The sequence below is a fragment of the Lithobates pipiens genome, unplaced genomic scaffold, assembly GCF_037356315.1.
Source record: "Lithobates pipiens isolate NorthernLeopardFrog02 unplaced genomic scaffold, aLitPip1_a1.2 Scaffold_22, whole genome shotgun sequence".
Taxonomy (NCBI): domain Eukaryota; kingdom Metazoa; phylum Chordata; class Amphibia; order Anura; family Ranidae; genus Lithobates; species Lithobates pipiens.
In genome coordinates, this window is record NW_027507784.1 from 279,990,338 (window position 1) to 280,004,878 (window position 14,541).

Here is a 14,541-nt window from a genome sequence, read left to right on the forward strand (position 1 = left end):
ACAGGCGATTTGTCGCGCACGGACCCGGACTCATCCTCACTGTCCGAATGGTCCTGGTCAGCATCATCTGAAACGACATAGCAGGGGTCGCCAGCCTCAGCAGAGCCCGAGTCTGCGTCAGAGCTCTCCCCAGAGGACAGGGGCCGCTTTTTAGCACCTTGCGCCCACGCACCGCCTCCATCTTGGCAACGAATGAATTGAGGACCTCCGACAAGGCTTTCAAGGGTACTGTGCATTCCGCAGGCAAACCGGTTCAATTGCCTGGACTTCGGGGAAAGAAACACCAATTTCTGAAGCCATGCTAACCCTACCCTGTCTGCCACCTGAAGGGGACTTATGACAGTGACAGTCCCACTCTCCTTACTGCTGCCGGCTGAGGGGCTCTTTCCCACAGGACTCAGCACCCTGAAAGGTTCTGCACTATCCAGCAGTTAGTGCCTGTGGTCTCTGTTGGCTCCCAGGTGCAGAGGAATCAGCTCTGTCAGTGGAAGCTGCTGCTAATGGCACTGAAACCGCTCTGCAGTGTGCTCAGGCTCAAAAGGAAATGGCCGCCCAGCATAAGGACATAAAACACTGGGAAAATGCCCGCCGGAGCACAGGGACACAAGCTGCCGCTAGAGAAAGCTTAAAAACGTGTTCAGGCTTCTAGAGAATGGCCACCAGCATTCAGTATAAGGACATATCACAGGGAAAATGGCCGCCAAAGACCAGGAGAGCATGCTTTCCCTTGCCCACACCTAAGATGGCCGCAGATGCTGAAACTATGAGGGACAGAGCTGAAACAAATGGCAGTGATCAGCACTGCAAGGGACACAGGCACCTCCAGGGACAAGAGAAACAGGACTCGGGACAGCCAGCCAGCTCAGCAGCCACATGCAGCATCCCCCACGGGGGGGGGGGGGGGGGGGAGAGAGAAGATAGGGAGAGAAGAGGGGGAGTTGAGGGACCCCCGAATCGAGCTCTCAGGGCATGCCCAGCTGCTCAGCCCCACGAGGCAGGGAGAACTGTACTTACCAGTCCTGAAGAGCTGGGAGACATTCCATTGTAGAACTACTCAACGATCAGTACAGGGTAGCTGCTGGCCCAGTATACTGTGACGCAGACATCAATAGCTTAGTAAATACAGTACATAGTACTGATTACGGGCGATTTTGCTCAGTGTTCACATGCTCAGCCAAACTCTGCAAGGTAGAAGCACAAATATCCACAATGGCTATAATCTACTTCGCTATTGTATAGTATAGTGCTTTGTCCCACTTTCTTTGGGATGATCATCGCTAACCAAAATCAAGCAAGTTTATACAGGTTAGCCCTTTTTCGGCCAGCATTACAAAGTTTTATTATCAGTAATTCGGATTGTATAGCCCTTTTATTTAAATAATTTGTAGAATACAAGTCACAAAAAAAATCCAAAAATATCACTGTGGAACAAGTGTATGCATTCAAAACAGAACCACATTAGACCACTCTACCAATACCCGGGCATGTAGAGGAATTTAATCAAACACAAAAGGTCAGGAATGTTAAGAGTCCAAACAAAATTCTGTAACCAAACTTGAACTTCATATCAGATCTGTATTATAATCATATTAACTTGCTGTTTATTGACAGCATGCCAGCTGTTTAAATTGTTGTAGTGTCTTAAAAACTTCTCATTGACAGTCTACAAGCAGTTTTATTATGTTTTTATCAGTCAAATGCAAAACAGTATAAAAGAGAAAAAAGATAGACATTTTCAGATTTGATTTATCAGAGCAACATGGGAGAAATGAAACAAAGAATTCACTTTAAAAAAATTATGCTAATATTATATATCTATCCAAACACATACATACACACACATATATAAATTAGATAAAGATTAACCACTTGCTGACCGGCTCATGCCGATATACATCGGCAGAATGGCACAGCTGGGAAAACAAGGTATGGTTACGCTATTCCCTTTAAGAGCCGCTGGAGGCGCTCTCACAGCACGGCAGGGGACCAGAGGCGCATGGCCAGCGGGTGTGATCGCCACCGGCCACACGTAATCGCAGGCCAGCACAGGGATTTGTGTGTGTAAACACATAAATCCCTGTTCTGTCAGGGGAGAGGAGACATATCGATTGTTCCTATTAAGTAGGAACGATGATATATGTCTCCTCCCCCAGTCAGTCCTATCCCACATTTAACCTCTTCCCTACCAGTGACATTTACACAATCAGTTTCGTTTGGGTACAGCATTGCATGACTGCGCAATTGTCAGTTAAAGAGACGCAGTGCCAAATTGTAAAAAGTGCTTCGGTCAGGAAGGGGGTAAAATTTTCCGGAGCTGAAATGGTTACATAGTAGTTAGATAGACCCTCACACAGCGAACAGCACATTAAATGGGAAAATGGGGTCCACAATGAGATTGTGTCGCCATGATAAAAGGATGTTGTGTTAGAGAAACCTATAAATGTACAGGGCAGGCTTATTTCCTTAAAAGGATTCTAATTTTTTTTTTCAGGACGGCAGAAGCATTGAAATAAGGATTTGTTTAAATTTGCTAGATTTTTTAGTCTTGGTTAAAAAAAGTAACAAAAATCTATCAACACTTATGCCTGGAGTTTACTTTTGAGTAATGTTGGTGATTAAAAAAAATTAAAAAAAATATTGTATTTGCACTAACTTTCAAATGGGACAAAAACCTAACACCCAACACCCATGTATGTATCTTTAGCACTTGATCATTATTTTTAATGAAATGTTCAATCTGTTCAAATGAGCAGGGCAGTAAGGGCAAAATATTTTCCTCCTTTTACTTTAGGCTTCAGGAACCCAGCCAAACAAGCATGCATTATTCTCAAACATCCCTAAAAAGCACACCAGTCACTGCCACACAGCCAAGGCCACCACACAGTTTTTCTTGAATGTTGTTCATACAGTGCATCCAGAAAGAATTCACAGTGCTTCACTTTTTCCACATGTTGTTATGTTACAGCCTTATTCCAAAATGGATTAAATTCATTATCTTTCCTCAAAATTCTACAAACAATACCAAATAATGACAACGTGAAAGAAGTTTAAAATCTTTGCAAATGTATTAAAAAAACAAAAAATCACATGTACATGTATTCAAAGTCTTTGCTCAGTACTTTGTTAACCATTTGACCACTGGGCACTTAAACCCCCTTAATATCCAGACCAATTTTCAGCTTTTGGTGCTCTCACGTTTTGAATGACAATTACTCAGTCATACAACACTGTACCTAATTTGAAATTTTTGTCCTTTTTTTCACACAACTAGAGCTTTCTTTTGGCGGTATTTAATCACTGCTGAGTTCTTTATATTTTGCGCTATAAAAGAAAAAAAGACCGAAAAATTCAGTAAAAAAAATGAATTTTTCTTTGTTTCTGTTATAAAATTTTGCAAGTTAGTAATTTTTCTTTCTTATATTTTGGCCAAAATTTATACTACTACATATCTTTGGTAAAAATAACCCAAATCGGTGTATATTATTTGGTTTTTGTGAAAGTTAGAGTCCACAAGCTATGGTGCCAATCTCTGAAAATTGATCACACCTAAAGTACTGACAGCCTAGCTCATTTCTTGAGACCCTAACAAGCCAGGAAAGTACAAATACCCCCCAAATAACCCCTTTTTGGAAAGTAGACAATCCAACGTATTTAGTAATAGGCATGGTGAGTTTTTTTTAAGTTGTAATTTTTTCACACAATTCTTTGCAAAATAGATTTTCTTTTATTTTTTCACAAAATTGTTATATTAGAAGGTTATTTCTCACACACAGCATATGCATACCACAAATTACATCCCAAAACACATTCTACTACTGCTCCCGAGTATGGCGATACCACATGTGTGAGACTTTTCCACAGCGTGGCCACATACAGAGGCCCAACATTCAGGGAGCGCCATCAGGCGTTCTTGGAGCATAAATTACATATAATTTCTTGACGACCTCTTACATTTTTGAAGGCCCTGGAGAACCAGGACAATGGAAACGCCCCAAAAATGACCCAATTTTGGAAAGAAAACAACCAAATGTATAGTCTATGAGGCATATTGAGTCTTTTGAACATGTTATTTTTGTAAGTTTTTGGAAAATGTGTAAAGAAAATGAAATTGCATTTTTTTTTACACAACGTTGTCCATTTACACAATATTTCTAACACATAGCATGTACATACCAAAAATTATACCCCAAAATAGATTTTCCTACTCCTCCTGAGTATGGAGATAACATGTGAGAGACTTTTCCACAGCGTGGCCACATACAGAGGCCCAACATTCAGGGAGCGCCATCAGGTGTTCTAGGGACATTAGTTTCAAATCTGATTTGACTACCTATTACACTTTTCTGAGGCACTGTAGTGGCATGGATGAGCATGGATGGGGATGGCTGAGCATGAATGAGTATGGTTGGGTACGGCTGAGTATAGATGGGATGGCTGGGTATGGCTGAGTACAATTGAGTATGGCTGGGTATGGCCGAGTATGGCTGAGTATGACTGCGTACAAGTGAATATGGCTGGGTATGATTGCGTATGGCTGGCTACGGCTGAGTATGCCTGGGTACAGCTAATTATGGATGGGGGTGGATGGGATGGCTGAGCATGGATGGATAAATGGATTAGTATTGCTGAGGATGGATGGATGGATGAGTATGAAGAGTATGGATGGGTGAGAATGGATGGATGAGTATGCTGAGTATGGATGGGTATGCAGAGTATGGATGGGTGAGCATGGATATGCATAGTATGGATGGGTATGATGGCTGGGTATGCAGAGTATGGATGGGTGAGCATGGATGAATGGATGGATCTGTCACTAAACAGCGCTGTGGGCACTACACATGCAGCCCACAGAGCTGCTGCCACCAGAAATCACGCCGTTTCTTTACATGTGATCGCTCTGTCATTTGACGGACCGTTCATGTGGTAAACGGCCACGATTAGCAGCCATTCACTGTGATGCAGATCCAGAGGACCCGGCGGTTGCAGAAGTTCTCGGGTGCGCGCGAGAGCGGAATTCTGGGAGGACGTCATAGTAAGCCTTCCCGTGGTTAAGCAACTGCCCTGTAGCAGTCATTCGGCTATGGGCCGGTTGCCAAGTGGTTAAAGCACAATTGGCATCAATTACAGCCTCAAGTCTGAGTATGATGCTACAAACTTGGCACATCTATTTTTGGGCAGTGTCTCATATTCTTTGCAGGACCTCTCAAGCTTTTCATTAAGTGTCTCTGTACATTGCTGCATTCATCTTTCCATCGATCCCGACAAGTCTCCCAGTTCCTGCCACTGAAAAACCATCCCCACAGCATGCTGCCACCACCATGCTTCACTGTAGGAATGGTATTGGCCAGGTAATGAGCTGTGCCTGGTTTCCTCCAGACATGACACTTGCCATTCAGGTAAAAAGTGTTCAATCTTTGTTTCATCAGACCAGAAAATTGTTTCTCGTGGTCTAAGAGTCCTTAAGGTGCCTGGCAAACTCCAGGCAGGCTGTCATGTGCCTTTTACTGAGGAGTGGCTTCCGTCTGGCCACACTACCATACAGGCCTGATTGGTGGCATACTGCAGAGATGGTTGTTCATCTGGAAGGCTCTCCTCTCTCCACAGAGAAATGCTGGAGCTCTGTCAGAGTGACCAGCGGGTTTCTGTGTCACATCACTGACTAAGGCCCTTCTCCCCTGCTTGGGGGGGGGGGGCAGCCAGCTCTACCAGGAGTCCCAGGGGTTCCAAAAAGACTTCCATTTACAAATGATGGCTGCCACTGTGCTCATTGGGACCTTCAAATCTGCTGAAAGGTTTCTGTACCCTTCCCCAGATCTGTGCCTCGATAGAATCCTGTCTCAACGGTCTACAGACAATTCCTTGGACTTCATGGCTTGTTTGTGTTCTGACATGCACTGGTAACTGTGGGACCTTATATAGACAGGTTGAATTTACCACAGGTGGACTACAATCAAGTTGTAGAAACATCTCAAGGATGATCAGTGAAAACAGGATGCACCTGAGCTCAACTTTGAGCGGCATGGCAAAGGCTGTGAATACTTATGTACATGTGATTTTTTTTTTGTTTTTAATTTTTAATAAATTTGCGAAGGTTTCAAACTTTTTACGTTGTCATTATGGAGTATAGGGTGTCGAATTTTGAGGGAAATAATGAATTTAATCCATTTTGGAATAAGGTTGTAACAAAATGTGGAAAACGTGACGCACTGAATACTTTCCAGATGCATTGTATATGCACTGAGAATCAGCACACTTTTTAAACCCGCCACATTTAAAATGGTTTTTGAGTATTATATATTTACTAATGCCCAACTGGGTTTGATCTTCGCGCGTATATCCTTTCAATCTTCTGGGTACATTAAATAGTGACATTATAAGGAGACTATATGGAAATCTGGGAGATTAAGGACAGCACTTTTAAAGTAAGGGTGATGACAGAAAAATGAGGGCTGCTAGTGCTGTCCTCCTCACAATAATAAAAGTCAATACTTTCTAAATCACTTACCTGAAACAAATACAGGAACAGGAAAGTCAACAATCTTTCAGAGCATACCTTCTCTGGTACAATATTTTAAAAAGAGAGAATCAGAATGACCGCATAGAAAATAGCATTTTCTGTAGCTTACAATTAGCAGCCTGCATGTTTTCTCATGACAGGTCTCTTAAGAAGGCCTGAAAAACTTTAGTCAATTTAGTTTGTGTCAAGAGACTTGACCAGCTAAACAGCTCATTGCTTCCAGCTTCTCAGCAATCCTGCACTTTCCAAATTACTTTTTTTGCCAAATGGCTATTTTACTAATGAACCAACAAGCCACAGTCAAAAGCCAAGTGTTTATCCCTGTAGGCATATCAAGACATGCTGTTTGAAACTTCCACACTTGAAATTATTCCTGCACAAGCTCTTTTGATCTCTGTAATAGGGATCCATCAGTTCTGGTAAGAGGCCATCCTCTTCTTGTGGACAGAGCACTTTTTCATTTTCTTTGAGCACTGGTAGACACGGAGTGGATTATTATATTTACACATTCATTTGTTATATACATTTTCTATCAAGTGTGTGGACTTGTTTTATGGACGAGTTTCTGTTTTCAATATTACTTTTTTTGGCACAATGAAAATCGTTTGAAATATGTATTTGTGACTTTTTTCTGGATCACCAGTGGTGAATTTATGATTTGAGTATATACATTATTTACATTTATTGTTTGAGCACACGTTATAGGAGTGATTGTGTCCTTTCAATTTACAATTTTTTTGCGATTTTACCACATTACTACATGAGTTTACCAATTTAAAGGAACAGCGCACCATTAGTGTTTTTTGTTTGACTCATGGTTGCAGAGCAATCTCCCTGGGGTTTATTTACTAAAGCTGGAGTGCGCAAAATCAGAAAGAAACCATTCAGCTTACAGGTTTTATTGCCAAAGCTTAAAGTGGCTGTTAAGCCACTTGTATAAATGCTCCCATCCCCTCTGTATTAGAACAATAAATTCCTCTGTGCCTGAGTTGCATCATAAATATGCTCATCTGTACTGGTATCACATCTTCTTATGATCAGTTTTTTCTCCTCTGCCAGCTGAGAGTTCCGGGGGGGGGGGGGGGGGGCACTGACATCAACTGGGGAGGAGAGAGGGGAGACAGATCCGAGGAGTCTTGTGATCCAGGGAGCCAATGTGTTATCTGTACAGATAAGCATATTTATGATAAAACACAGACACAGGGGAACTTCTTGTCCCAATACAGAGGGGATGGGAGCTTTTCAGGTTAAGTATGAGAGCTGAGCAGACAATTAGAGAGGAGAGAGGCTACATTTGATAAGAAAAGGGAGGGAGAAGGGGGAGCTGAACACCGGCACAGAGGAAAATAGGAAAGATGCGTGTTAAAGGGACTGGAGCAGCATTTTTTTTGGGGGGGGGGGGGGAGGGTTTAACACACACTTTAATTAAAACAAGCTGAGGGCTGAGGTTAGAAGCCGATTGGTTACCATGCACAGCTGCCCCAGATTGAGTACACCAGTTTTCGTAAATCTATCTCAATGACTTCAGTGGTCCAGTCTGACAGGCAGTGCTGCCTATTAGATTTGTCAAGCTGAGATAAATTTGTTGTGGCCGCAAACCCCCTCTACTGCCTTGTTAGGGTTGTGGTGGCCAGTAAAAAAGCGTCCGAACTGCTTGTTTTTACCACCCGTTTGAATGAAAAAAAAAAAAGCCACTGCTGCCTGTGTGACTACAGCCTAAACAGACCATTTGTCTAGAAGAAAAAAAATAAAAACATGGTTTCCCAGATGTAAAAGCAGCTGTGCAACAGATTTCTAGTGGAAAAATTACATTAAAGTCTGTTTGATAATTTGTACCATGTATATTTAAAAACCATAATAAAAGATTAAATTCTAAAAAAAAAAAAAAAAAAAAAAAAAAAAAAGGCTATGTGCATCTTTCCGCTTTTGCTTTAGGCAAAGTTGTGTTTCCATACCACATGTAAAATGTCATTCATTCTGCCTGAACATAATGCAGCCCTAGTCAATCTATTTGAATCAGCTGCTAACGTACCACAACAGACCAGTTAACAGTGTACCAAAACGTAGTGTGTGAACACTGCACTGCAAAGCAGATGCTATGGGGTTTCTTTTCAAGAGGGCCAATACTCATGACTGTATGGTGCAGCAACACACGTCTCATAGCGCATTGAGCCCTTCAATTATACGGTTCCCTTTTGGGATTACTTTAGTTGATGCACTTAGTGGAGGAATTCCTTTTATAATGTATACTCTGCTTCAGGCTTCATTTAGGTAATGGGGGAGGTTTGAGATGACTTGATTTGTTGCAGCAAGGAAACCCATCAAAGAAGTCAAAAATGACGTGTGGGACTACAGTGGCCCTTAAAATAAATAAAATAATCACCTCATACCAACCATTTCAGTAAATTGAAATTAGGTTGCTTTGGGTTACTGCTTTTGGCACAGCATCATCTTCTAAGCATAAAAAGTTTTTTGGACTTGCTCTTCAGGAAAATGTTAAGAAATCGTTTAGCAAGTTAAGACTATAGGCAGATGAGAATGTTTCCACCATACATACAATTTGTGACATTTATATTGATCTGTTAGAAGAGAATAGGATACATTTACATCACAAAAACAGTTTCTATATTAAAAAAAAATTGTTTCAGTTTGTCAAGGAAGAAGAGTTTCTCTGGAAGAAACCATTTGCAGCAATAGACCAGTGCAGATTACATAGAGACATGCTCCGCGTTCCCTTTGCCAATGTTTTGGGGATCCACCTTAGTTGAAACAGCTTTAAGCTTTTCGGTTTGCAGGGTATGGCTGCCAACTAGAGGTTCAATGTAGAGCAGCAACATCCCCCATGGTGATTAGATTGAATTTTTGCGAACTGTGTTTCGTGTACACAGGGTCACAGTGCGTACTTTATCTTGCGATCAAGAGCAGAGCATTAAATGTACAGGACTGTCAGTTTACCACTTTTCTGTATCAATACTGTACAAAAAATATTGTACAGAGAAGGAAAAATGTAGGGACTGGTAGAAAAATAGGCAATAGAGCCACTTAATGGAGGTTCCTGTTCAATAAACATTGCCCATGAAATACTGAAGCTTCCACTCAAAAACACAACTTTCGAAGGGAAAAACAAAAACGGGCCAACAAATTGTAGGACCTAAAACAGGCTTCTTGCGGTAGCTCCTCAAAGCTTATTTCTTTGCTCGCAATAAAACTGTATTGGAATAAAAAAAAAAAATGGTTTCTTTCAAAATACTTCATATTCGGGAGCCTCGTTCTTGCAAAATCTGAAAGACAATAGAACTGAATGTTAGCAAGATTACTGGTAGTAGTCACGCATCTAAAGAACTTACATTTGTATATCAAGTCATATGGTTAAGCTACCACAAACTGCTTTGATCAGGCACAAAACAAACTTACCAGCATCTAGTGAAATGTCTAATCTTCACATCTAAAGCTGGTTCTCCACATTATACAACTATAACAAGATGACTAAACTAGTGAGTCATGTGGGACTATTTTGATCCATAGAACTCATTTGAGAGCCCTAGGTTTGTGTCAACAGCAAGAGTTTTTACCTCCTGTGTTGCAAAACCGTCATCAGTTACCCACAAGATTTTATTTTGCCTTTTTTTGGCTCAAAAAGGCAGTCATTATAATAACTTGAAAGACTTCTGTCAAAAGTAGCCAGTTGTCTGGCTGCCATGCTGATCCTCTAGATTACCAACTTGAAACAATTATGTAGCTGGTGAAGTCAGAATGCCCAATCTGAATACTTTCCTTGTCATTTGCCTATTAACCGGTTCCCAACCATCTGCCGCAGTTATACTGTGGCAGGGTGGCTCCCCTGGGCGAGCCGTCGTAGCTGTACGTTGGCAGATCGCCGCCATTAATAGTTAAAAAAACCTGCCATAAATCTATCCCCTATTTTGTAGACGCTATAAATTTTGCACAAACCAATCAATATACGCTTATTGTGATTTCTTTTTACCAAAAATGTGTAGAATACATATCGGCCCAAACTGGGGAAAAACTTTAGCTTTAAAAAATAAATAAATAAAAAAAAAAAGAAGAAGAAAATGGGGATATTTATTATAGCAAAAAGTAAAAAGATAGTGTTTTTTTTTTTTTTCAAATTGTTGCTCTTCCTTTGTTAATAGCTCACAAAATAAAAACCAAAGAGGTGATAAAATACCACCAAAAGAAAGATCTATTTGTGGGGGGAAAAAAAGGATATAAATTTTGTTTGGGTACAGCGTCGCACGACCACGCAGTTATCAGTTATAGCAACGCAGCACCGTATCGCAAAAAATGGCCTGGTCAGGTAACAAAAGTCTTCCAGGGCTGAAGTGATTAAAATGACTCAGTCACCAGAGGATAATTTTAACTCAACAGGTCACCTGTGAAGGCAGCACGAATACACTTACTTTTTCGGCAACACGTTTCGGAAAGCCGCCACAACTCTGCTCACCAACCTCTACGCTTCCAAAAGGAACTCCTCCCACCAGCTCATATATCACTACTGGACATGCATTATATTTCCAACATATAGGTTTTGTTTTCAGATTTAAAGTCTCTTTAAGCCAGAGAGGCTTAAAGGCTTACAGGCTTTTAGGCAGAAGCTGGCTGAAAGTTAACTAAAACCTGCAGATTGTTTAAAAAGTCAGCACTGCCATTAATATTTGCGTTGAACATGCCTAAACCGAAAACTCTAATAGCTGTACACAAGGCTTTTATAAAAAAGCCTGTTTAAAGCCATGGGGGTCACCACACACACTAACTGGTCAGCACCCATTTCCAAGCATCACTGCCACATGGACAGTAAGTGATACAAAAGTCACCACTCCAAGCCTCCGCTGCTGCAAAACAGATCAGGTGCTGGTCAGAGAGTCTCTTCGTCACGCTGAAGATGCAATTTTTGTTCAGCCTAAAAGCTAAATATAAAAGAAATACCGATGTCACTGAAGCACCAGGTGTGAACTCACTGGGGGTGCAGAGGTTGCCTGACATTTCTGTGCACAACCTTGAGCTGCAACGAAACACAAAAAATTTGAAAACGTCAAGCGGGTGCAGAACTAACAGCGAGTTCCACAGCCTCTTTAACAAGCCACTGCTGAGCCTTGGCCTGCAAAAAAGCAGAGTGACTAAACAGGGTTTCCATGCAACATAACCTTTTAAGCCCACAGCAGCACATGTCAAGGATAAAACAAAGCCAACCTTGCCAGGACATCTGAAGTCCAGACAGGCCCAACTCTTGAGGGTGACGTGTGCAGCAACAGTAGACAAAAAATAGCGATTGCCTGTATTTCACCAATGTTGCAGGTGCCTGTCACCACCACAGGCCATCAAGCAGGATGAGGAAAGAGGGGGCGGATGGAGGAGTGCAGATGAGAGCCCTAAGCCAAGTCTCCTTCCACCAGGTTCAAAGCAATGAGTCTCTTCTTAATAAAGTGAAAAAGTGAATAAAGTGAAACTGAGCAGTTCTGTAGAAGAACATAAGATTTGTGGTGAGGCGTTAACTGCCCCCCCCCCCTTTCTCATTTGTGATTCCCCAGGTGATGAAGAGAAGTCACAGATTCCCCACTGATCTATGAACTGGGCCTGGTTCTGGTGTTATGTAGTGATGGTCACCAGTAACTGGCTGAATGCAGAAGGGCGCACACATTATTTGTTATACTGGGAGTGCTACTAAGGCCTGTATTAATGACCTTTTGATTGTGTTGGATGGGTTTGCATTTTTTTTTTTTGTTTACAAGTCTATGGGATGGATTCAGCTTTAGGCTGGATTCACACTACTGCAGATTGGATGCGGGTTTCCTCCGCATCCAATTTGCATACCAGGAGATTGTGACTGGCTCTCTATAGAGTTGGTTCACATGCAGGGGTTCCGGTGCAAATTGCACAGACACTTTGTGCTTCTTTTGGCCCTTTCAGATCCAAATTCAGCACAAAATTCAGGTTGAAAACTGACCTGAAATGGTGACTGGTGATGTACTGGACTCAGTGCAACCAGAGCATTTTATGAATCCAGCCTAAAGGACATCAAATGATCTAACACAGGTTGAATGCACCAATGCCATTGACACAAGCCACAGTGCCACTGTTCACAAGGAATTATGATGGATTTTTTTTCCTGTCCTCCTCGCAGGGTGCCCTTTTCAGGGTAGGGAAAAAAAACACTAATCTCTAATGGACCCTTTAAGGAATATGCCAAGACACACAAATACAATAATGAACACAAAAGCAAAGACAGTAGGGCATTTACTCTCATCTTATTGAACACACATAAAAACTGGGTTTATATTTCAGAACAAACGTACTACAACCACAGCACTGGAATAAAAAGCATTACTATAAGCATAGTCCAAAAACGGTGGGCAGGAAGGGGTTTGGTTTAGATCTATGACATCAACAAAATAAATCAGCAAGGCAGATCATTGAAGACTTGTATAAATGTTGAGCCTCTTAATGGCTACAGAAGAACCACATCCTGCTGTTGGTGAAAGTATCTTTTTTTATTACATATTTATTAACCTTTTCAGGAATAAGGAATACATTATACTCTAGATGGAGCTAGGGGACAAAACAATGGGATGGACAAAAGGTTAGGGTCAGCTCTGGGGAAATCATGGGGGTTTAAGGAAAGCCAGTGCTCACCAGCATAATAAAACTTAATCTGAGTCATTCATATCGTAATCCGTCTCTTCATCCTCACTCTGTATCAGCATGCATGTGCAAAGAGAAGGAATAAAAACAAAAAAACAAAAAAAACAAAAAAGAAATAGTAAGTGAAAAGAGAAAACATGCAAGGTAGGAAAAACACTGATTAGGGGAGGTTACTAGTATACAATGTGTAATAGAAAGTGTTACGGCTGTTTAAGGCCCCTTTCACACTGACGATTCGTTCAGGCCCGCCTGTCAGTTTTTCAGGCGGACCTGAACGGATGCTCCATAGACCTCTATGGAGCATCGGATGTCAGCGGTGACAAGTCCGCTGACATCCGACCCGCTCCGATCCGAAAAAGTGTGACGAGGTAAAAAGCTAATTTTTCCATCCGTCTGCGGATTGGGTGACGACGGACACCGTGGTCCGTCGTCATCCGATCTCCCATAGGGGAGAGCGGCGCTGTGACAGGTCCGTCCCTGCACAGTGTGCAGAGACTGAAATGTCATCTTCCTGATCAGCGGGGATCGACGGAGTGATCCCCGCTGAGCAAACGGATATCCACGGGGCGGATCAGCACTGATCAGCCCCGTGTGAAAGGACCCTTAGTCTAGCCATGTAAAGCCATAAGACATGAACCCCTGTAGTATTCAGTGGGACTTAAAAAATAAACAACCCTACAGTTTAAAAAAATATAAATAAATTAAAAAAAGGCCTTTAGAGAGCTTTAATCCACATGTGCCAGCATGCATAGCATATTAGTACATTATGGCACACCTTCCAAGTGATCCCCTCCAGTGCTGTGGTGTCAGCACTCCCGTTTATCGACCTCACATCCATCTTCTGGTATCCCTTTCGGGTTTGGATTTTTCGGCTCCGAGATTCCTCTGGCCAGGATGATGCAACTCTCACGCACAAGATACAGAGCCATGTCATAAATGTAGGCAGAACTGTGCATGCATAGCTCAGTGTACAGAAACAAATAATTGCTAATAGGCAGGGAGGATCTATGACACAAGAGACCAATAGGGACTATCATATTTATCTCTGCTGATCAGTATTTGTCCAACAGGGTCTCTGTCATACAAGTCCTACATGTTTCTGCGGGTGCTTTTAAACTATGCATTTCTTTCTGAAAAATATGCTGTGGAAATTTTATTAATATGTATTTAATATGTAAGGTTACAGTGTCTCCCAGTGTTGGTTCTCCCGCAGCCTGCTCTAAAGAGCAAAGAGCTGACTGACGTTGGTTGAGACCTGTTTTGGTAGTGGAAAGCTTCCTGATGTTGCAGAGTGGGAATATGTCTGCCAGCGAAGGGCCCCTGTGGGGGGGGGGAATGTTTTCACTGTGCAAAGACATTATCTG

General features: G+C 41.9%; 1 protein-coding gene across 4 annotated transcripts in view; it reads right to left on the reverse strand.

Moving 5' to 3' along the window:
• Positions 1-1,350: 1,350 nt before the first annotated feature.
• Positions 1,351-14,541, reverse strand: part of LOC143924687 (BTB/POZ domain-containing protein KCTD5) — a 156,050-nt gene continuing 142,859 nt past the window's right edge. For 2 of the 4 annotated variants that reach the window (XR_013261908.1, XM_077449099.1), the window contains one exon: positions 1,351-9,798. Coding sequence is in view for 2 of the 4 variants with exons in the window: in XM_077449099.1 (XP_077305225.1) it covers positions 9,769-9,798 (30 nt within the window). In the remaining 2 variants the exon portion in view is untranslated. Of the gene's footprint in view, positions 9,799-13,168; positions 13,228-14,541 lie in introns of those variants that run through there. The other 2 variants (XM_077449097.1, XR_013261910.1) reach the window with 2 other exon arrangements.